Genomic DNA, 27,615 nt, shown 5'->3' with positions numbered 1-27,615 from the left:
GACGAAAGGACTCTAGCCGCCCCGATGCCACGCATATAAAGGATTTATAGTGAAAAAACGTAGTTTTTACGGGTTATTTTTTTCAGAAGTGCACAACAGTCGTCAGGGTCGCGATCAAACCCACGCGCCAGCTCCCCTCCCCCTCACCACCGCCACCACGACCGGCTCACCCCTCCTCCTCACCTGCACGAGCTCCAGGCCACCACCCTGCAGCGTGGTAAGGAAAGTGGCGGAGCCTGGTGGCACCCCGCCCTTCACCACCACGCCATTCGTCACATGGAACTTCAGAATCTCGGCTTGCTGCTTCGCGCTACCTGCAGATCGTCATCATCATTGGCATCAAATAAATTTTCATCGTCATCATCATCGTCGTCGTCGTCATTATGAATCACAATAGCTTGCTGCACTCGTCAAGGAGTTTCAATTGCCATGCCCGGAGGAAACAAACCGGTGGACCTCTGGATATAAAGTCCAGTTTGTAGGAATAACGGTGCCTTGTGGGTTCGATCGCGTAAATGTGTCGTGAAACCTACATACACCCAGCACAGGCAATTAGTAAGGCTTTGACTGCAGGAATCCATATTCTTGGTTCTTTCGGTAAAGTCGCGTAGATAGAAAATTTACAAACAAATAAATTAAAATAAAAGCAAAAACCCCACGAAGTTTCGATCACAACACAAGCGGTCTCCATCTTCGTAGCAGCAGCGGGTATTGGCTAACCGTCCTACAAAGACGGTCACTGCATCACCCGCTTTCTGATGCGCTTCAGCGGCCGTCTGGAACGCTCTTCTTGCCGATATCAGGAAGCCACTGGAGCTATGTACTTTTAAATCATCTAGATTGAAAACTAATTTCTTTAGAACGGCTTTTTCTCTTTAGTTTGTTGTCCTTCCCCAGCACCTCCGATTAGCACGGCTGGCTAAGTATGGTGCGAAAGAAGTTCAACATACATGCGAGTGTATGGGTCTCTGTGCAAGTCTGTGGGTCTCTGTGTGAGTCTATGGGTCTTTGTGTCTCTATGCGAATCCATGGACCTATGTGTGATTCTATGTGTCTCTGTGTGAGTCTATGGGTCTCTGTGTGAGTCTATGTGTCTCTGTGTGAGTCTATGCGTCTCTGTGTGAGTCTATGCATCTCTGTGTGAGTCTATGCGTCTCTGTGTGAGTCTATGCGTCTCTGTGTGAGTCTATGCGTCTCTGTGTGAGTCTATGGGTCTCTGTGTGAGTCTATGCGTCTCTGTGTGAGTCTACGCGTCTCTGTGTGAGTCTATGCGTCTCTGTGTGAGTCTAGGCATCTCTGTGTGAGTCTATGCATCTTTGTGAGTCTATGCGCCTCTGTGTGAGTCTATGCGTCTCTGTGTGAGTCTATGCGTCTCTGTGTGAGTCTATGCGCCTCTGTGTGACTCTATGCGTCTCTGTGTGAGTCTATGCATCTCTGTGTGAGTCTATGGATTTTCTTGTGAGTCGAAAGAAGGGGGTTCAGGGTGACGCTTGATCGCAGTGATTCCATGGCGTGTGACGCGCTATGTGCGGGAGATGGAACGCCCACCAAGTTCAAGATGGAATGGATAGAATCCATCTCCTATGAGTGAGATCGACCTCTCGCTGCGAGCGGTTGTTAACCCGAGCTGGCTGCGTCCTATTTCTAGATTTGAAACTTTCGTGACTGCAAGGATTCATATTGTTAGTTTTTTTTTCCGGTAAAGTCACGTAGGTAAAATTAAAACTACATAACAATAGGCTCAGTCAACCATTGTACACAACAAAGACTCATTTCCTGGCAGCGATTTCAGCCGCATCATCTCTACATAACAAAAAGGCTCAGCCCCTTTTACACGCACCTTTACATCATGCGCACCTAGTTTACACAACAAAGGCTCATTCCTAACAGCGTGCTTCAGCTGCACCCAACCTCACAAAAATAATATCCAGGGCCTACCTTGGCTCCTCCCACCCTCAACCAGTACATATACAAGGACTGTTTCTTGGAATTTCTCTTACTTGATACAGCTATCGTGCTGTGACGGTTCCACCTGAAGACGGAAGCTTGTGTTGCCTCCGAAACGCCGTGATTTTAATTTTATTTTTTATTTTACTTTTATTAATTTTACCTACGTGACTTTACCGAAAAAAACCTAAGAATACGCGTCCTCACCATGGGAACCTCATTTGCCAGTACAAATATGATAATTGTTTTTTTTTACCCTTCTATCTGGCAACAAAATTGACACCTTTTTACAAGGAGTCATGTTTGCATAGACCGCAATACCTGCAGTCATAATACAAACAAAAAACATAACTCTGATAATGTGCATTGTCTTTGAGTTGTGCGCCTTTTGGCGTCATCTGGTCCAACCCATGTGAGACTAGGCTCTAAGGAAAGCTGTCTCGGGTGTGGACCAATCAACTTCAAGGACAGTGCATACATTATCAGAGTTATGTTTTTTGTTTGCATCACGGCTGCAGGTATTGTGGTCTATGCAAACATGACTCCTTGTAAAAAGGTGTCAGTTTTGTTGCCAGATAGAAGGGTAAAAAAAATAAGAATACGCGTTCTATTTCTCCGTGTCGACGAGCCCTGCTCGATCCTACGCCACCCCATCTTCATCGCAAAGCTCCTGCGGATCCACTGGTGGCCTTTTAGTGGCAGCCGCTGACAATACACAAACGGTGAAAGCCCTCGCCCCTATGGTTTAGAATGACGCGGCGGACACTCCCGCCGACCGATGTCCTATCGGCGAAAGTACCGCCCCGTCCACCTATTAAAATTAGCGAAGAACTCTGCTCGATCTTCTTGGTTCTTTCGGTAAAGTCACGTAGAATGGAAATAATAAAATAATAAAAATAAAACAAAATAAAATAATTCTCACGACGTTTCGGCCACAACGCAAGCAGCCGTCCTCAGGTGGAGAACAGGTCTGTCGAGAAGACAGAGTCTGAATGACACACCCCAGGCTTGGCGCGTCTATTTAAGCTGGGATGGAGGGGGAAGAGCGCCTTGACAAAATGCAAACAGACCTGTTCTTCACCTGAGGACGGCTGCTTGCGTTTGTGGCCGAAACGTCGTGAGAATTATTTTATTATGTTATTATCTTATGTTTATTATCTTCTTGGTTCTTTCGGTAAAGTCACGTAGAAGGGAAGTAATAAAATAATAAAAATAAAACATAATAATATTTCGATTTGAAGCTTTCGTGACTGCAGGGATTCATCTTTTTGGTTCTTTCGGTAAAGTCACGTAGAAGGGAAATAATAAAATAATAAAAATAAAACATAATAATATTTCGATTTGAAGCTTTCGTGACTGCAGGGATTCATCTTCTTGGTTCTTTCGGTAAAGTCACGTAGAAGGGAAATAATAAAATAATAAAAATAAAACATAATAATATTTCGATTTAAAGCTTTCGTGACTGCAGGGATTCATCTTCTTGGTTCTTTCGGTAAAGTCACGTAGAAGGGAAATAATAAAATAATAAAATAATAAAAATAAAACATAATAAAACAATTCTCAAAGCTTTCGTGACTGCAGGGATTCATCTTCTTGGTTCTTTCGGTAAAGTCACGTAGAAGGGAAATAATAAAATAAAAAAAGAAACATTGTCGCTGTCGCTCTGCATCTACATCGGCCGTACGGAATAATAAGAAGGAAGGAAGGAAGGAGGAAGGGGAGGAACAAGAGGAGGAGGAAGAAGAGAATGAAGGAGAGAATGAAGGAGAGAATGAAGGAGAGGAAGGAGGAAGAAAAGGAATAAGTTGGGAAGAGGGACGGTGTAAATTAACGGGAAGGGGAGTTTGGTGTAAGTGAGTGAGTGAGTGTGAGTGATTGTGAGTGATTGAGTGTGAGTGATTGAGTGAGTGTGAGTGATTGTGAGTGATTGAGTGAGTTCGGGTGAGTGTGAGTAAGTGTGAGTGCTCGTGTGTGAGTGAGTGTGAGTGAGTGAGAGTGAGTGAGTGTGAGTGATTGAGTGTGAGTGAGTGAGTGTGAGTGATTGAGTGAGTGTGGGTGAGTGTGAGTAAGTGTGAGTGCTCGTGTGTGAGTGAGTGTGAGTGAGTGAGAGTGATTGAGTGAATGTTAGTGAGTGTGAGTGAGTGAGTGAGTGAGAGTGGGTGAGAGTGAGTGAGTGTGAGTGATTGAGTGAATGTGAGTGAGTGTGAGTGAGTGAGTGAGTGTGAGTGAGAGTGAGTGAGTGGGGGTGAGTGTGAGTGATTGAGTGAGTGAGAGTGATTGAGTGAGTGTGAGTGCTCGTGTGTGAGTAACTGAATGTGAGTGTGAGTGAGTGTGAGTGAGTGTGAGTGAGTGTGAGTGCTCGCTAACAGCACTTGCCCCGACAGTCTGTTAAGGCTACATGGGGGATCTTTGTCTTTGTGAGTGAGTTAGTGTGAGTGACTGAATGTGAGTGAGTGTGAGTGAGTGTGAGTGAGTGTGAGTGCTCGCTAACAGCACTTGCCCCGACAGTCTGTTAAGGCTACATGGGGGATCTTTGTCTTTGTGAGTGAGTGAATGTGAGTGTGTGAGTGAGTGTGAGTGAGTGCTCGCTAACAGCACTTGCCCCGACAGTCTGTTAAGGCTACATGGGGGATCTTTGTCTTTGTGAGTGAGTTCGTGTGAGTGACTGAATGTGAGTGAGTGTGAGTGCTCGCTAACAGCACTTGCCCCGACAGTCCGTTAAGGCTACATGGGGGATCTTTGTCTTTGTGAGTGAGTGAATGGGAGAGCGAGTGTGAGTGAGTGCTCGCTAACAGCACTTGCCCCGACAGTTTGTTAAGGCTACATGGGGGATCTTTGTCTTTGTGAGTGAGTGAATGTGAGAGTGTGAGTGAGTGTGAGTGAGTGCTCGCTAACAGCGGCCGGGTACGGGTACTCGTTCCCTACCCGTACCCCACCCGATACCCGGCTACCCGTACCCGATTGCGACCTCTGGGATGAAGCCATGTTGCAGGCGCGGGTGGGTTGATTCTAGGAACTTGAATTGTGAGAAGAGACAAGACGTTGGGAAATGAGTGACCCACGGTGACTCACCAGTGACTCACGGCCTACCCGTACCCGTACCCGGCCGCACCAGGGTCGCAAACGGGTACCCGTACCCGGCCGGGTATGGGTACGGGTAGCCGGGTAGCGGGTAGGGTACGGGTATCGGGTACCCGGTTGCGACCTCTGCTCTTTACCTGAGAGCTGGGCGAGCCGTCCCGAGCGCAGCTTCTGGAAGGCGGCGTTGGTGGGAGCGAAGAGGGTGTAGGAGCCCGCCTTGTTGAGTGTCTGGGTGAGTCCGGACGTCTTCACCATGTCCACCAGCGTGCTGTGCCCAGCCCAGGGGGGGGGGGGGGGGGCGCAGGGAGTGGGGCGCAGGGAGAGGGGGGCAGGGAGTGGGGGGGCAGGGAGAGGGGGCATGAGGATCAGGAAGCGTTCCGTCATTAAGATCCCCATATTCTTAGGTTTTTTCGGTAAAGTCACGTAGGTAAAAAAAAAAATCTAAATTAAAATTAATAAAAGTAAAAATTTACTTTAAAAAAATGACAATTAAAATTAATAAAAGTAAAATTTTACTTAAAAAAAAAATACAATTAATAAAAGTAAAATTTTACTTTTAAAAAATGTAAAATTTAAATTAATAAAAGTAAAATTTAACTTTTAAAAAATGTTACATTAAAATTAATAAAAGTAAAATTTTACTTTTAAAAAATACAAATTTATAAAAGTAAAATTTTACTTTTATTAATAAAAGTAAAATTTTACTTTCATTAATTTTAATTTACGTTTTTTACTTCCGTGACGTTACCGAAAAAACTAAGAATATGAATCCCTGCAGTCACGGAAGCTTCACATCTAGAACCAAGATCCCCATCACGATGCATCATCATCATCAGCAGCAATGTTGTGGCGCTGGGAGACAAAGTCACGTGGGTGTAAAATAAAATTGTGATTTCTTTTATGTTTCTACTACCTACATGACTTTACCGAAAGAACCAAAGAGTATGGATTGCTGCAGTCACGAAAGTTTCAAATCAAGATTATGCATTGTCTTTGAAACTGATCGGCCCTTTGTTTCGATTTAAAGCTTCTTTCGTGACTGCAGGGATTCATCTTCTTGGTTCTTTCGGTAAAGTCACGTAAAAGGAAAATAATAAAAATAAAACATAATAAAACATGATAATATTTTATTATATTATTATATTATATTATTATATTACTTTATTATGTTTTATTTTTATCATTGGCATTATTTCCCTTCTAAGTGACTTTACCGAAAGAACCAAGAAGATGAATCCCTGCAGTCACGAAAGCTTTAAATCGAAATTAACATCATTCCTAATTAATGATTCATGATAAATAATGTGTAATAAACGGTTTGTTATTTGTAAGAATATTGCGACTTTACCGAAAGAACCAAGAAAATGCCCTTTGTTATTGCTCCGAGCATGTGTTACGTTTGCACGGTCCGTGTGCTTAGTGCAGACCGGATCCCTTGAAAGAGGATTCTGTTCGGCCTTATATTTTGACACTGGCACATCGCCACTGGGTGCTAATGCGCCATATTGACACACTCGTTTGCGTAGAACTTATCTTCGTGTGCGGTTTGTTATCCTTCTGCTTGGCACTGTTTGGCTAGGCACTATGCGAAAGAAGTTCAACATACGTGCGTACACTCCATCCCGAGTGGCCGATGACTTAACGCAACCGTTTGATTGGCAAAAAGGGTAAGAAAATAAACACCCCACCTATTTAGATTTAAAGCTTTCGTGACTGCAGGGATTCATCTTCTTTGCTCTTTCGGTAAAGTCACGTAGAAGGGAAATAATAAAATAATAAAAATAAAACATAATAAAATTTCGATTTAAAGCTTTCGTGACTGCAGGGATTTATCTTCTTGGTTCTTTCGGTAAAGTCACGTAGAAGGGAAGTAATAAAATAATGAAAATAAAACATAATAAAATTTCGATGTAAAGCTTTCGTGACTGCAGGGATTCATCTTCTTGGTTCTTTCGGTAAAGTCACGTAGAAGGGAAATAATAAAATAATAAAAATAAAACTTAATAAAATAATTCTCACGACGTTTCGGCTACAACGCAAGCAGCCGTCCTCAGGTGAAGAATGAAACACCACCAAGCTTGGAGCGTATATTTAAGCTGGGTTGGAGAGGGAAGAAGGGCGCCTTGACAAAATAATTTGCATATCAAGAGGAATTTAGCATATGTATGGAAAATGCGTAGGAGGTGGGCGTGAGAATTATTTTATTATGTTTTCTTTTCATTATTTTATTATTTACCTTCTACGTGACTTTACCGAAAGAAACAAGAAGATGAACCCCACCTATTGTTATATTTTGATAGACTGCCAAACGTCCGAATTTCGATTTAAAGCTTTCGTGACTGCAGGGATTCATATTCTTGGTTCACGTAGAAGTGAAATAATAAAATAATAAAAATAAAACATAAAAAATAAAATTCTCACCATCGTCTGTGGCCGAAACGTGGTGAGAATCTTATTTTATAATGCTTCATTTTTTATCATTCTATTATTTCCCTTCTACGTGAACACGTCCGAATGTCGGGCACGTTTTTCGTTCACGCGACAAACCCTCGCCGATCGGCTGCGTCGGGTGGTGGCGGGTCTCACGACACATTTACACTCACGCAATCTCACCACAAACCCACCCTCCCCCCCCATGATTATGAACCTGAATCGTTTGTCGGCTTTGAGCAGATCCAGTAGTGATTTGTTCGGGGCACGCACGACTTGGTCGAGGGAGAACATGTTGCTCGTTTGACCATGCGTCACTCTGGGCGACACGCACGCATTCTCCAGACAGATGGCCTACACACACACACACAACAACAACAACAAACAGCAACAACCGCCATTCGCCACTAAGTGGCGGTGACGTCACCACGACGCTCGTGCCAGGCTAGGTGCACGTTGAGGCCACGTGCGGTGTCGAACGCCCGCTGGCACGAGGTCACGGGGCAGGCCCAGCAGATGCCACGGGTCGACTGACTGAGATGAGTTGCTTTTATGGCTTAATTTTGGTGATTTTTGAAAAGTTTTTCGGTTTGGCCATGTTTGTTTGTTGTAGTACAGAGTTAGACTGATGGTCTAAATCGAAGTTGTCTTGTGGTTGTTGTTGTTTGACTTGCATCCCACTGGGATGTTTGCACACAGTGTTGGTGTACGGTGCTTTTTCTGCAATATTTTGCTGTCTTTTTTTGGATTTTCTGTTTGCACATAGTCACTTTAAGATGTTTTTTGTTCATGTTTTTGTTTTTTTGTTTGTTGCGGTTGCATCCGATTCAAGAGCCGAATGGCTCACAGGGCTATACCTAATAAATTAAACTTGAAAAACTTTAAACTTGAGTGGCCGATGCACCACCTGTGCCCCCTACTGTGCTAACTTGCTGTGCTTTAGCCACCCGGCGCTCCGCTCGTTGTTGTGAGCGTCGCTCCTCCGCCCTCCGTTGTTGTTGGAGGGCGACTGCCTCCAACTGCCCAGTAGCGTCCTTCACGAGCCTCCTCCACTGAGGCCGATCTTGACACCGCTGGTACCAGTCATCGGCAAGTCCACTCAGCTCCACGTCCTCCTGTACCACATCACTCCATCTCTTCTCTAGCCCGTGCCGCGCCCGTTAAGCCCCCTCGATCCGGCCGAACAAAAGCTGTTTGGGGCCGTCCATATATGACGTCACAAAAAGTCAGACCCCCCTCAAATATGACGTCACAAAGCTCTGCCCCCCCCCAAAAAAATATAAACATGCTTCAAATCGCTTTAAACTATTGTCATTGTAGTGCGTATTTAATGTGCCGCTGCACTCTGATGTTGTAGGAGATTTTTTTTTTCAAAAAGTCTATTTAATTAAATAGAACGTGTTGCCTTTATTTATTTAAAGTTGCGCATTTTGATGTGACGTCACATTTCTCACCCCCCCCCCCTCGTCACACATCGTCACAAATGTCTGACCCCCCCCCTAGGTGCATGACGTCATTTATGGACGGCCCCTTTAGGCATGCGGTGGCTGGGCATGCGGGCTACATGACCCAGCCAACACACAGACACACAAAGACAAATATCCCTCATATAGCCTTAACAGACTGTAGGGGCAAGTGCTGTTAGCGAGCACCTATGAAGGCTGGAACGGCACACGAGGGGGTGGGTGGCCAGCACCACGCCCGGCCGCCTTTGTCTCCCCAGTGGCGATGTTTACACACCGCGCCAGGTACTCATTTAAGGCTGAGTCGACTTAGGGGAGACCCAGGACCTGTTCAGATAATCGTCACAGGTGTTGGCCGTGAGCGGGAATCGAACCTGGGTCGCCAGGTTCATAGCGCAGCGCGCTAACCGCTACACCACCGCTCCCCACACACAGACACACACACACACAGACACACACACAGACACACACACAGACACAGACACACAAAGACAAAGATCTCGTGTAGCATGAACAGGCTGTTGGGGCAAGAGCTGTCAGTGTGTCGGTTCCCCACACTCATTGCCAATGCATCTGGGCCCGCTTATAGTTTTTATTATTAAATAAACTGCTCTGTGTGAAACGACTTTTTAAATCCTTTATATTAAGTTCGCTTGCTTGCTTGCTTAGGACCGTGCAAATTTTTCGGTCGTTTTTTAATCCACTTCCCGTGATCCAATCGAGCTGACATTTTGCACACAGACTCGTTGTGCGTGACAATGAATTTTCGTGAAAAATTTTTTTTCCAAAATTTTACACTGTTTAGGGAAAAATAAATAAATATTTATTTACCAATTGGTTAATGCTGGCACACAATCATCTGACCCATAGGTGGCAGCCATCTCAAGCCAGAGGACGAGAGGACTCTAGCCGCCCCGATGCCACGCATATAAAGGATTTATAGTGAAAAACTTAGTTTTTACGGGTTAATTTTTTTCAAGATCAGTCTCGTCAAGCTTAATTCGTTGAGCACATTCCATAACAGAATGCTAGTGTTCCCGCATTGAATTAGGAGCCAATGTGTTCTTTAAATGTTGGCACTTGTGTTTTTGTTCTCTTTAATTCACCACAAGGACCGCAAATTGACACCGGTCACTGTGAAACACAAAGACTAAGACCTCCCGTGTAGCCTTCACGGGCCGTTGGGGCAAGTGCTGTTGACGAGCAGCAACCTACGAAGGCTGGAACAACACACGAGGGGGTGGCCAACACCACGCCCGGCCGCCTTTGTCTCTCCAGTGGCGATGTTTACACACCGCACCAGGTACTCATTTGAGGCTGAGTCGACCTAGAGAAGGACCGAAGACGAGTTCAGATATTCGTCATTGTTGGTGGCGATGAGCGGGAATCGAACTCGGGTCGCTAACCACTGCGCCACCGCTCCCCCCGCAAGGCCTACAAAGACACAGATACCCGATAGCCTTAACAGACTGTTGGGGCAAGTGTTGTTAGCGAGCACCTATTAAAGCTGCCACGGCGTACCAGGAGGCGGGGTGACCAAACACCTCGCCCGGCCGCCTTTGTCTCCCCCCGAGTGGCCATTATAGATTTGAAGCTTTCGTGACTGCAAGGATTCATATTCTTAGGTTGTTTTTTCGGTAAAGTCACGTAGGTAAAAAAATTTAAATTAATAAAAGTAAAATAAAATAACAGTGGCCATGTTTACGCACCGCACCCAGGCACTCGTTTAAGTCTGCGTCGACCTAGGGGACGCCCCAGGACCGGTTCAGATAATCGCCACTGGTGTTGGCCGTGAGCGAGAATTGGAAGTGAAGTTGCCGGGTTTGAAGCGTGGCGCGTTAACGACTGCGCCACCGCTTCCCACGTAACCTTCACAGCACCGCATGAAGTAAAGTGCGGGGCCTGTAGCATAAGTTGGTATTAAGGGGCCCTACATAAAAAAAAAAAACACGGAAATATTAAAACACAATTTTTTTTACTTGCATAGTAAAGTAATTGTATTTTTTAAAAATCCTTTATATTAAGTTCGCTTGCTTGCTTACGACCGTGCAAATGTTTCCGTCGTTTTTTAACCCACTTCCCGTGATCCAATCGAGCTGACATTTTCCACACAGACTCGTTGTGCGTGACAATTAATGTTCGTGAATTTTTTTTCTCCAAAATTTGACACTTTTTAGGACAAAATATTATATTTAATTACCAATTGCTTAATGGTGCAATGCAATCATCTGACCCATAGGTGGCAGCCATCTCAAGCCAGAGGACGAGAGGACTCTAGCCGCCACGCATATAAAGGATTTATAGTGAAAAACTTTGTTTTTACGGGTTATACTTATTATTTGCTATACGGCCGGATAATTAGACAAATCGCTAAACCTTAAACACCCGTTCGTTCGTAAAAGTCGAAGGCGGTATAGTACTATAGCGATAGAGCAAGTTCAGAATCACTCAACCGGAATTGATAGCTTGAAAGCATTTAGTGCGGGACCCGTAGCATTGTCTAGCTATCTTCTTGGTTCTTTCGGTAAAGTCACGTAGAAGGGAAGTAATAAAATAATAAAAATAAAACATAATAAAATAATTCTCACGACGTTTCGGCCACAACGCAAGCAGCCGTCCTCACCTGAGTGGCCAAAAACGTCGTGAGAATTATTTTATTATGTTTTATTTTTATTATTTCATTACTTCCCTTCTACGTGACTTTACCGAAAAAACCAAGAAGATGAATCCCTGCAGTCACGAAAGCTTTAAATGGAAATGTTATTATGTTTTATTTTTATTATTTTATTACTTCCCTTCTACGTGACTTTACCGAAAGAACCAAGAAGATGAATCCCTGCAGTCACGAAAGTTTTAAATCGAAATTGTCTAGCTACTTTTGCTCCTTGGATAATCCGGCACTGAACCTCCACACACACGCACGTGTGCGTGTGTGCTTACCCACAGAGAACGTAGACAAATCTTCCCCCCCTCCCCCCCCGTATAACGGATTGACTGTGGGTTCACCAGGGGACACGTTGCTGTTGAAGGGTGGCCATGGATTGATGGCTTGCAAGCGAGCGCCGATCCTGTTTCGTCGCCAAAGGCGCTAGCCGACGACTTTGACTCCCTCATCAGGAGCGACTCTCTGGAGGATTACCCCTCGATAAGTGATTGGGCCTCATCAGCAAGGAGGTTCCTGGGTTCGATTCCAGACTCGGGTGGCTTTCTGCGCGGGTTTGAGCGTTCTCTCCCCCCGTGTTCTGAGTGGGTTTTTCTCCGGTATCTCCGGGTTTATCTCACAGCTAGAGTACAGGGGGATGGGTGCAAGCTAAAAAACGGTGTTGCCGGTGAGATGGATAATTTTTGGGGCGGCTGCTGAGGAAAGGGATTCCGATGGCAGCTGAGAGTATAAAATAAGCAAAACAGCGTGCACTTTAGAGGAATTGGACAATATTTGAGGTGAAAAATATAAAACTTGATGTGGAAATAAAAAAAAACATTTTAATTCAAATAGTTTTAATTATTGAATAATTCAAATAATTTAAATGAAACTTTAAATATTTTAAAAAATATATATAATGCATTTATTATATATATATATTTAAATATAAAAAATAAATATCTATATTTTGTGTATCAATATTTATTCATTTTTACCCCGATAACGTTTTGCACTTTCCCCACACAGAGTGACCGGCCCTCCCAATGGGCCGGCCCCACAGCGGCCATTTTCCCCACGGACTGCCGCCCAATGGGGCTAGTCCGGGACCTGCCGGTGGTCGTGGTTACCACCGGCGTCATCGTCATCATCGTTGTTATCGCCATCGTCGTCATCATCGTCGTTGTCGTCATCGTCGTCATCGTTGTTATCGCCATCGTCGTCATTGTCGTCATCATCGTCGTTGTCATCATCATCGTCGTTATCATTATCGTCGTCATCATCGTCGTTGTCGTCATCGTCGTCGTCATCGTCATCATCGTCGTCGTCATCGTCAACGTCGTCACCGTCGTCATTGTCGTTATCGCCATCGTTGTCATCATCGTCGTCGTCATCGTCGTTATCGCCATCGTCGTCATCATCATCGTCATTATCATCGTCGTCATCGTTGTTATCACCATCATCGTCATCATCGTTGTTGTCGTCATCGTTGTTATCGCCATCGTCGTCATTGTCATCATCGTCGTTGTCATCGTTGTTATTGCCATCGATGTCATCATCGTCCTTGTCGTCATCGTTGTTATCGCCATCGTCGTCATCATCATCATCGTTGTCATCGTCATCATCGTCGTTTTCGCCATCGTCGTCATCGTCGTTGTCATCGTCATCATCGTCGTTGTCATCATCGTCATCATCATCATCATTGTCGTCGCCACGATGTCACCTTCTGGTAGATGAACACACGGAGCTTCTTGCCGGACAGCGTCTCCAGCATCTTGCCGCCGAACAGCTCGTGCAGCTGCACGCTGCCTTTGAGCACGTGGTTCTTCATGGCCGCGCTCATCTCGGACGAGGACTCCGAGAGGAGGGATCCTGCCATCCGAAAGCGACACGCCGAGAAAAAAAAACATTTTTTTATGAACTCCCCCCCAACCTGGGGAGATTAACCAGGGCGGCCGCTTTGATTTGAACCATGGCCAGGGTCGGGATCGAACCCACAACCTCCTGTACACCAGGCGAGGTAGTTAAAATCTCCTAGCCACCGTGATGATGATGAGAGAGACACACACACACACACACTACAAATATACAGCAGGCATGGTCATGGTCAGGATCGAACCCACTACCTCCTGTACACCAGGCGAGGTAGTTAACATCTCCTAGCCACCGTGATGATGATGAGAGAGAGAAACACACAAACTCCAAATATACAACAGGCATGGTCAGGGTCGGGATCGAACCCACGACCTCCTGTACCCCACGAGGTCGTGGCTGTGTGGTGGTGCAGGAGGGGGCACGTGCGAGTGGGAGATTCCTCACCGCCGAAGGCTTTGTTTGTCGGAGCCAGCATGGTGTAGGCTGAACCGGCCCGCAGTGAACTCTTGAGTCCAGCTTGTACGAACATGTCCTTGAACGTCGTGTGCTCAGGGTCATCGATCAGCTCCAGCGTGCTCTTCGCTGCAACACAAAGGCAACGAACAGCCTTTATACATGTTCATCTTCTTGGTTCTTTCGGTAAAGTGACGTAGAAGGGAAATAATAAAATAATAAAAATAAACCATAATAAAATAGCAATTATTATTGATGGTGATAATAAAATAGCAATTATTTTATTATGTTTTATTTTTATTATTTTATTGTTAAAGTCACGTAGAAGGGAAATAATAAAACAATAAAAATAAAACATAATAAAAGAATACATATTTTATTATGTTTTATTTTTATTATTATTATCGTCGAAAAGTCACGTAGAAGGGAAATAATAAAACAATAAAAATAAAACAATAAAAGAAAAAATATTTTATTATGTTTTATTTTTATTATTATTATCGAAAAGTCACGTAGAAAGGAAATAATAAAATAATAAAAATATTACATAATAAAATAATTCTTATTTTACGTGACTTTACCGAAAGAACCAAGAGATGAATCCCTGCAGTCACGAAAGCTTTAAATCGAAATTTATACATGTTGTTTACGCAATTTATTGTGAAAATTCCGTCACAGTTCCTATGATCACTGTTTCATTGCTTTCATGGCTTTATTTTGGTGATTTCGAAAAGTGTATTGGTTTAGCCATGTTTGTTGTAGTACAGAGTTAGACTGATGGCCTTAATCTAAATTGTCTTGTGGTTGTTGTTGTTATTTGACTTGCATCCCACTGAGATTTTTTGCACATTTTTGTGTACGGTGCTTTTTCTGCAATATTTTGCTGTCTTTTCTTGGATTTTCTGTTTGCACTCAGTCACATATTCACTTTAAGATGTTTTTTTGTTCATGTTTTTGTTTTTTGTTTGTTGCGGTTGCACCCGATTCAAGAGCCGAATGGCTCACAGGGCTACACCTAATACATGAACTTGAACTTGACCAGACCGCTGGGGCAAGTGCTGATATGGCGTTGAAGCACCGTACAAGGGGGATGCCTTGACCGGCACCGACGCACCCGGCCGCCTTTGTCTCCCCAGTGCTCATGTTTGCACCTCGCCACCGGATACTCGTTTGAGGCCGATTTGACCCCAGGGGAGGTTCAAATGTTCGCTGATGTTATTGGTCGTGAGAGGGAGTCGAACTCGGCCTCGCCGGGTTCATAGTTGCAGTGCGCTGACAAAGATCCCCCGTGTAGCCTTAACAGACTTTAGGGGCAAGTGCTGTTAGCGAGCAGCACCTATGAAGGCCGGCACGGCACACGAGGGGGTGGGTGGCCAGCACCACGCCCGGCCGCCTTTGTCTCCCCAGTGGCGATGTTTACACACCGCACCATGTACTCATTTGAGGCTGAGTCGACCTAGGGGAGGCCCAGGACCGGTTCAGATAATCGTCACCGGTGGTGTTGACCGTGAGCGGGAATCCAACCCGGGTCGCCAGGTTCGTAGCGCAGCGTAGCGCTAACCCCTACCCCATCGCTCCTACAATGGCCGAGGCAATTGGACGTACACACAGCACACAGCAGACCCATGGCACACACAATCAACCCACACACACAACCCCAAACGCACACTCAACGCGTTTTAAAGACGACCGTTCCATCAATGTCAAACACTGAGATTGGGTGCGAACCCCTGCTAAAATTCAAACAGCCATAGGTATAGGTAGGCCAAATGATTACCTGGTGCGGTGTGTAGTAAACATCGCTACTGGGGAGACAAAGGCGGCCGGGCGTGGTGCTGGCCACCCACCCCCTCGTGTACCGTTCTGCACTTAAAAGGTTCTAGATTTGAAGTTTTCGTGACTGCAAAAATCCATACTCTTTGGTTCGTTCGGTAAAGTCACGTAGAGTAGAAAAATATAAATAAAACGTCGTGAGTTTTTAAATCCTTTATATTAAGTTCACTTGCTTGCTTGCTTGCGCGCTTGCGACCGTGCAAATCTTTCGGTCGTTTTTTAACCCACTTCCCGTGATCCAATTGAGCTGACATTTTGCACACAGACTCGTTGTGCGTGACAATTTATTTTCGTGAATTTTTTCCTCCAAAATTTTACACTTTTTAGGATTTTTTTTTTTATATTTAATTACCAATTGCTTAATGGTGGCAGGCAATCATCTGACCCATAGGTGGCAGCCATCTCAAGCCAGAGTGAAAAACTTTGTTTTTTACGGGTTAATTTTTTTTTCACCGTCGTTCCTTTACCGAAAGAACCAAAGAGTTTACTTCAAAGGTTGCTGCTCGCAAACTGCACTTGCCCCAACAGTCTGTTAAAGGCTACACGGGCGACCCTTGTCTTTGTTTGCTGCAGTGGGGTTTGGTTTTGTGTGATATTCTTACGTTTCTTATACTTTGCACTCCTAATCGATATTTTGTTGTTGTTGTTTGTTGTCGTTGCGACGTTCTGACCCCCGTGCCCCTATAGGACAATGTCAACAAAGAGCTTGATAGGCCATCAGATTCCTCCTGCAGTATAAACAATTATTCTGATTCTGAATTAGACCTCTGTGGGCCTCTGTGCGAGTCTGTGGGTCTCTGCGTGAGTCTATGGGTCTTTTTGTGAGTCTGTGGGTCTCTGTATGAGTCTATGGGTCTCTGTGTGAGTCTGTGGATCTCTGTATGAGTCTGTGGGTGTCTGTGTGAGTCTACGGGTCTCTGTGTGAGGTTATGGGTCTCTGTGTGAGTCTATGGGTCTCTGTGCGAATCTATGGGTCTCTGCGTGAGTCTGTGGGTCTTTTTGTGAGTCTGTGGGTTTCTGTATGAGTCTGTGGGTGTCTGTGTGAGTACATGGGTCTCTGTGTGAGCCAGTGGGTTCCTGTGTGAGTATGTGGATCTCTGCGTGAGTCTATGGGTCTCTGTATGAGTCTGGATCTCTGTATGAGTCTGTGGGTGTCTGTGTGAGTCTGTGGGTCTTGTGTGAGTCTGTGGGTTTCTATGTGAGTCTGTGGGGCTTGTGTGAGTCTGTGGGTCTCTGTATCAGTCTGTGGATCTCTGTATGAATCTGTGGGTCTCTGTGTGAGTCTGTGGATCTCTGTGTGAGTCTGTGGGTCTTGTGTGAGTCTATGGGTGTCTGTGTGAGTCTGTGTTGTGGGGGCGCTCTAACCTGCGGGAAAAAAAAACCTCTTTATTATCAATCCCCCCACCCTTACCCCTATTTACCAGTGCGGCCACCTTGAACCGAACAGCGAAGCAATGGCGACCAGCGTCGAGCTCGCTCCACGTGCCGCCCGCGTCACCGCCCTCCGTTGTGCCCCCCCCCACTCCCCCCCCCCCCCAAACACCCCCCCTAACCCCCACCCCTCTCACCGGAGTCGGGCAGCAGCACGTCGTTGATGACGTGAACGACGCCGTTGGCGGCCACGCGGTCCGCCTGCTCGACGACTGCGCGACCGTCCACCGTGACCCCGGCGGGGCTGCAGCCGAGAAGCAGCGGGGAGCCCTCCACGCTGTCGTGACGCACCGGGCCCAGCAAGGCCCCCGAGCACTGTGCCACACGCACCACGTGGTGCTGCAGCAGGGCTGAGGGGGGCGAGGGGGGGGGGATGCACGCGAGCCGGTCGTTCGATCGTCGATTCGTTCGTTCGTTCGCTCGTCGATTCGTTCGCTCGCTCGCTCGCCTGCCCGTTCGTTCGTTTGTTCAACGGTCCGTTCGCTCGTCTGTCTGTCCGTTCGTTCATTTATTCGTTCGTTCATTCGTTCGCCTCCCCGTTCGTTCGTTGGTTCAGCGATCCGTTCATTCCTTCGTCCGTTAGTTCGTTCATTTGTCTATCCGTTCGTTCATTTATTCGTTCGTTCGCTCGCTCGCCTGTCCGTTCATTTGTTCGGTCAGCGGTCCATTCGTTCGTTCATTTGTCTATCCGTTGGTTCATTTACTCGTACGTTCGCTCGTCTGTTCATTCTTTCGTGCGTCCGTCAGTTCGTTCACTCGTCTATCTGTTCGTTCATTCATTCGTTTGTTCATTCGTTCGTCTATTCATTCTTCAATGTATTCATTGATTCGTTCGTTGATTCAATCGTTCATCCATCCGTTCAGCCACTCGTTCATCAGTTCATTCATTCGTTCATAGCTCGATTCACTCGTTAATTAATTAGTTCGTCCGTTAGTCAGTTAGTTAGTTCATTCTTTTATACGTGCGTTCACTGATTAGTTCGTCGATTCATTCGTCAATTCATTCATTCATTGATTCGTCTATCGATTCATTCGTTAATTTGTCGTGCACGGTCGGTGAAGGACCACTGCGCCAAACGTGTGACCGCCTGCAACAGAATTCGCATGGACCGCTCTTGCTGCCATATGCCGGGTGTCTCGGTCGCGAGATGTTAACTACCTCGCCTGGTATGCAGGAGGTCGTGGGTTCGATCCTGACCCGGCATATTTGGAGTTTGTGTGTCTCACTCATCATCATCACGGTGGCTAGGAGATGTTAGCTTCCTCGCATGGTATGCAGAAGGTCGTGGGTTCGATCCTGACCCTGCATATTTGGAGCTTGTGTGTCTCACTCATCATCATCACGGTGGCTAGGAGATGTTAGCTACCTCGCATGGTATGCAGGAGGTCGTGGGTTCGATCCTGACCCTGCATATTTGGAGTTTGTGTGTCTCACTCATCATCATCACGGTGGCTAGGAGATGTTAACTACCTCGCCTGATGTACAGGAGGTCGTGGGTTCGATCCCGACCCTGACGCCTGCTGTTTATTTGGAGTTTACGTGTCTCTCTCTCTCATCATCATCACGGTGGCTAGGAGATGTTAACTACCTCGCCTGGTATACAGGAGATCGTGGGTTAGATCCTAACCCTGACGCCTGCTACTTGGAGTTTGCGTGTTCTCCCCGTGGTCAGTTTTCCACTCCGCATTTAGAATCAACATCACGCGTTCGGAATGTTTGGCTTGCTGTACATTTTGCACGTGACGATGACGAGCCACTCACTTGAGCTACCAATTGTGATAGCCGGGTGGCTTCTGGGGAAAAAAATAGCTAAGTAGCTTTATTGGGGCCTTACCTGGTAAAATTAAACACAAAACGGACACCTTCTTAACGAAAAAAGTGTCAGTTTTGTTGCCAGATTGAAGGGTAAAAAACCAATTATCATATTTTTTACTGGCAAATGAGGTTCCAATGGTATAAATGCATACCCCGAGCTCGCATACTCTGATGGTGCATTGTCTTTGAGTTGTGCGCCTTTTGGCGTCATTTGGTCCAACACCATGTGAGACTAGGCTCTAAGGAAAGCTGTCTCGGGTGTGGACCAATCAACTTCAAGCAAAGTGCATAACATTATCAGAGTTGTGTGTTTTGTTTGCATTACGACTGCAAGTATTGTGGTCTACGCAAACATGACTCCTTGTAAAAAACAAGGTGTCAGTTTTGTTGCCAGATAGAAGGGTAAAAAAACAATTATCATATTTTTTACTGGCGAATGAGGTTCCAATGGTGAAACACAAAAGTTTGTAAGTAGTTTTTTTAAAGTATGAATCATGTGACTTCAGCTCGGTCGCCCTCACCAAAACGTGCAGACCATGGCCACCAGAGAAGAGGGGCAATCGTAATAGCAGCTGCGATTATAATTTATTATTATGATAACAAATTGTTGTTGCTTGGCTCTCCAACACACCGGTGCGCTGTGCTAGTACACTACACTATATACTACACTACACACTACACTATACACTACACTATACACTACACTACACTATACACTACACTATACACTACACTATACACTACACTACACTATACACTATACACTACACTATACACTACACTATACACTACACTACACTATACACTACACTATACACTACACTATACACTACACTACACTATACACTACACTATACACTACTATACACTACACTATACACTACACAATACACTACACTATACACTATACACTACACTATACACTACACTATACACTACTATACACTACACTATACACTACACAATACACTACACTATACACTATACACTACTATACACTACACTATATACTACACTATACACTACACTATACACTACACTATACACTACACTATACACTACACTACACTATACACTACACTATACACTACTATACACTACACTATACACTACACTATACACTACACTATACACTATACTATACACTACACTATACACTACACTACACTATACACTATACACTACACTACACTATACACTACACTACACACTACACTATACACTACACTATACACTACACTATACACTACACTACACACTACACTATACACTACACTATACACTACACTATACACTATACACTACACTATACACTACACTATACACTACACACTACACTACACACTACACTACACACTACACTACACACTACACTATACACTACACTATACACTACACTATACACTACACACTACACTACACACTACACTACACACTACACTACACACTACACTATACACTACACTATACACTACACTATACACTACTATACACTACACTATACACTATACACTACACTATACACTACACTACACACTACACTATACACTACTATACACTACTATACACTACACTATACACTACACTATACACTACACTACACTATACACTATACACTACACTATACACTACACTATACACTACACTACACTATACACTACACTACACTATACACTATACACTATACACTACACTATACACTACACTACACACTACACTATACACTACACTATACACTACTATACACTACACTATACACTACACTACACACTACACTATACACTACTATACACTACTATACACTACACTATACACTACTATACACTACACTATACACTATACACTACACTATACACTACACTATACTATACACTACTATACACTACACTATACACTACTATACACTACACTACACTATACACTACACTATACACTACACTACACTATACACTACACTATACACTACACTATACACTACACTATACACTACACTATACACTACACTATACACTACACTACACTATACACTACACACTACACTATACACTACACTATACACTACACTATACACTACACTATACACTACACTATACACTATACACTACACTACACTATACACTATACACTACACTATACACTATACACTATACACTACACTATACACTATACACTACACTACACTATACACTACACTACACTATACACTACTATACACTACACTATACACTACACTACACTATACACTACACTATACACTACACTATACACTACACTATACACTACACTACACTATACACTACACTATACACTACACTACACACTACACTATACACTACACTATACACTACACTACACTATACACTACACTATACACTACACTATACACTACACTATACACTACACTATACACTACACTACACTACACACTACACTATACACTACACTATACACTACACTATACACTACACTACACTATACACTACACTATACACTACACTATACACTACACTACACTATACACTACACTATACACTACACTATACACTACACTATACACTACACTATACACTACACTATACACTACACTACACTACACACTACACTATACACTACACTATACACTACACTATACACTACACTATACACTACACTACACTATACACTACACTACACACTACACTACACTATACACTACACTATACACTACACTACACACTACACTACACTATACACTACACTATACACTACACTATACACTACACTATACACTACACTATACACTAAACACTACACTATACACTACACTATACACTACACTACACTACACACTACACTATACACTACACTACACTATACACTACACTACTACACTACACTATACACTACACTATACACTACACTATACACTACACTATACACTAACACTACTATACACTACACTATACACTACTATACACTACACTATACACTACACTATACACTATACACTACACTATACACTACTATACACTACACTACACTATACACTACACTATACACTACACTATACACTACACTATACACTACACTACATACTACACACTACACTATACACTACACACTACACTACTATACACTACACTATACACTACACTATACACTACACACTACACTACTATACACTACACTATACACTAACTATACACTACACTATACACTATACACTACACTATACACTACACTATACACTACTATACACTACACTATACACTACTATACACTACTATACACTACACTATACACTATACACTACTATACACTACTATACACTACACACTACACTACACTACTATACACTACACTACATACTACACACTACACTATACACTACACACTACACTACTATACACTACACTATACACTACTATACACTACACTACATACTACACACTACACTATACACTACACACTACACTACTATACACTACACTATACACTACTATACACTACACTACATACTACACACTACACTATACACTACACACTACACTACTATACACTACACTATACACTACTATACACTACACTATACACTATACACTACACTATACACTACACTATACTATACACTACTATACACTACACTATACACTACACTACACTATACACTATACACTACTATACACTACTATACACTACACTATACACTACTATACACTACACATACACTATACACTACACTATACACTACACTACACTATACACTACTATACACTACACTATACACTACTATACACTACACTACACTATACACTACACTATACACTACACTACACTATACACTACACTATACACTACACTATACACTACACTATACACTACACTATACACTACACTATACACTACACTATACACTACACTATACACTACACTACACTATACACTACACACTACACTATACACTACACTATACACTACACTATACACTACACTATACACTACACTACACTATACACTACACTACACTATACACTATACACTACACTACACTATCACTACACTACACTATACACTACACTATACACTACACTATACACTACACTACACTATACACTAACTATACACTACACTATACACTACACTACACTATACACTACACTATACACTACACTATACACTACACTATACACTACACTATACACTACACTATACACTACAACACTATACACTACACTATACACTACACTACACACTACACTATACACTACACTATACACTACACTACATACACTACACTATACACTACACTATACACTACACTATACACTACACTATACACTACACTACACTATACACTACACTACACACTACACTATACACTACACTACACTATACACTACACTATACACTACACTACACTACACTACACTATACACTACACTATACACTACACTATACACTACACTACACTATACACTACACTACACTACACTACACTATACACTACACTATACACTACACTATACACTACACTATACACTACACTACACTACACACTACACTATACACTACACTACACACTACACTATACACTACACTATACACTACACTATACACTACACTACACTATACACTACACTATACACTACACTACACACTACACTACACTATACACTACACTATACACTACACTATACACTACACTATACACTACACACTACACTACACACTACACTATACACTACACTATACACTACACTATACACTACACTACACTACACTACACTATACACTACACTACACACTACACTATACACTACACTATACACTACACTATACACTACACTATACACTAACACTACTATACACTACACTATACACTACCTATACTATACACTATACACTACACTATACACTACTACACTACTACTATACCACTACTACTACACTACACTACACTATACACTAACACTATACACTACACTATACACCACTACACTATACACTACTCTACACTACACACTACAATATACACTACACACTACACTACTATACACTACACTATACACTACACTATACACTACACTACACTACTATACACTACACTATACACTACACTATACACTACACTATACACTATACACTACACTATACACTACACTATACACTACTATACACTACACTATACACTACTATACACTACTAGACACTACACTATACACTACTATACACTACTATACACTACACACTACACTACTATACACTACACTACATACTACACACTACACTATACACTACACACTACACTACTATACACTACACTATACACTACTATACACTACACTACATACTACACACTACACTATACACTACACACTACACTACTATACACTACACTATACACTACTATACACTACACTACATACTACACACTACACTATACACTACACACTACACTACTATACACTACACTATACACTATACACTACACTATACACTATACACTACACTATACACTACACTATACACTACACACTACACTATACACTACACTATACACTACACTATACACTACTATACACTACACTACATACTACACACTACACTATACACTACACACTACACTACTATACACTACACTACACTACACTATACACTACACTATACACTACACTATACACTACACTATACACTATACACTACACTATACACTATACACTACACTATACACTACACTATACACTACACTATACACTATACACTACACTATACACTACACTATACACTATACACTACACTATACACTACACTATACACTACACTATACACTACACACTACACTACTCACTACACTACACTATACACTACACTATACACTACACTATACACTACACTATACACTACACTATACACTACACTATACACTACACTATACACTACACTATACACTATACACTACACACTACACTATACACTACACACTACACTACACTATACACTACTATACACTACACTATACACTACACTATACACTACACTACACTATACACTACACTATACACTACACTACACTATACACTACACTATACACTACACTACACTATACACTACACTATACACTACTATACACTACACTATACACTACACTATACACTACACTACACTATACACTACACTATACACTACACTACACTATACACTACACTATACACTACACTATACTATACACTACACTATACACTACACTACACTATACACTACACTATACACTACACTATACACTACACTATACACTACACTATCACTACACTATACACTACACTATACACTACACTATACTATACACTACACTATACACTACCTACACTATACACTACACTATACACTACACTATACACTACACTATACACTACACTATACACTACACTATACACTACACTATACTATACACTACACTATACACTACACTACACTATACACTACACTATACACTACACTATACACTACACTATACACTACACTACACTATACACTACACTATACACTACACTACACTATACACTACACTATACACTACACTACACTATACACTACACTATACACTACTATACACTACACTATACACTATACACTACACTATCACTACGATATACACTACACTATACACTATACACTACACTATACACTACACTACTACACTACACTACACTACACTATACCTACTACACTATACACTACACTATACACTACACTATACACTACTATACACTACACTATACACTACACTATACACTACACTATACACGATACACTACTATACACTATACACTACTATACACTACACTATACACTACACTATACACTACACTATACACTACTATACACTACACTATACACTATACACTACACTATACACTACACTATACACTACTATACACTACACTATACACTACACTACACTATACACTACACTATACACTACTATACACTACACTATACACTACACTATACACTACACTATACACTACTATACACTACACTATACACTACACTATACACTACACTATACACTACACTATACACTACTATACACTACACTATACACTACACAATACACTACACTATACACTATACACTACACTATACACTACACTATACACTACACTATACACTACACTATACACTACACTATACACTACTATACACTACACTATACACTACACTATACACTACACTATACACTACACTATACACTACTATACACTACACTATACACTACACTATACACTACTATACACTACACTATACACTACACTATACACTACACTACACTATACACTACACTATACACTACACTATACACTACTATACACTACACTATACACTACACTATACACTACACTACACTATACACTACACTACACTATACACTACACTACACTATACACTACACTATACACTACACTATACACTACACTATACACTACACTACACTATACACTACTATACACTACACTATACACTACACTATACACTACACTATACACTACACTACACTATACACTACTATACACTACACTATACACTACACTATACACTACACTATACACTACACTATACACTACTTACACTACACTATACACTACACTATACACTACACTATACACTACACTACACTATACACTACTATACACTACACTATACACTACACTATACTATACACTACACTATACACTACACTACACTATACACTACACTATACACTACACTATACACTACACTATACACTACACTATACACTACACTATACACTACACTATACACTACACTTACTATACACTACACTACACTACACTATACACTACTTACACTACACTATACACTACACTATACACTACTATACACTACACTACTATACACTACACTATACACTACACTACACTATACACTACACTATACACTACACTATACACTACTACACTATACACTACACTATACACTACACTACACTATACACTACACTATACACTACACTACACTATACACTACACTATACACTACTATACACTACACTACACTACACTACACTATACACTACTATACACTACACTATACACTATACACTACACTATACACTACACTATACACTACACTACACTACACTATACACTACACTACCTATACACTACACTATACACTACACTATACACTACACTATACACTACTATACACTACACTATACACTACACTATACACTACACTATACACTATACACTACTATACACTATACACTACTATACACTACACTATACACTACACTATACACTACACTATACACTACTACACTACACTATACACTACACTATACACTACACTATACACTACTATACACTACACTATACACTATACACTACACTATACACTACACTATACACTACTATACACTACACTATACACTACACTATACACTACACTATACACTACTATACACTACACTATACACTACACTATACACTACACTATACACTACACTTACACTACTATACACTACACTATACACTACACAATACACTACACTATACACTATACACTACTCTATACACTACACTATACACTACACTATACACTACACTATACACTACACTATACACTACTATACACTACAC

The 27,615-nt window shown here is 42.2% G+C and overlaps 1 protein-coding gene across 1 annotated transcript in view; it reads right to left on the bottom strand.

The window, feature by feature from the left end:
* LOC144736268 (transforming growth factor-beta-induced protein ig-h3-like) overlaps positions 1-27,615 on the bottom strand; it is an 84,977-nt gene that overhangs the window by 16,763 nt on the left and 40,599 nt on the right. Inside the window, exons 8-13 of the mRNA XM_078618891.1 lie at positions 17,292-17,504; positions 13,882-14,019; positions 13,286-13,434; positions 7,676-7,812; positions 5,166-5,296; positions 184-314 (exon numbers count right to left, since the gene is read on the bottom strand). Of these exons, the coding sequence (XP_078475017.1) occupies positions 184-314; positions 5,166-5,296; positions 7,676-7,812; positions 13,286-13,434; positions 13,882-14,019; positions 17,292-17,504 (899 nt within the window). The remainder of the gene's footprint in view (positions 1-183; positions 315-5,165; positions 5,297-7,675; positions 7,813-13,285; positions 13,435-13,881; positions 14,020-17,291; positions 17,505-27,615) is intronic.

This window comes from Lampetra planeri, chromosome 60, assembly GCF_965212315.1.
Source record: "Lampetra planeri chromosome 60, kcLamPlan1.2.h2, whole genome shotgun sequence".
Taxonomy (NCBI): Eukaryota; Metazoa; Chordata; class Hyperoartia; order Petromyzontiformes; family Petromyzontidae; genus Lampetra; species Lampetra planeri.
Note: the sequence above shows the minus strand (reverse complement) of the source record. Positions and strands in the feature narration are given on the sequence as shown.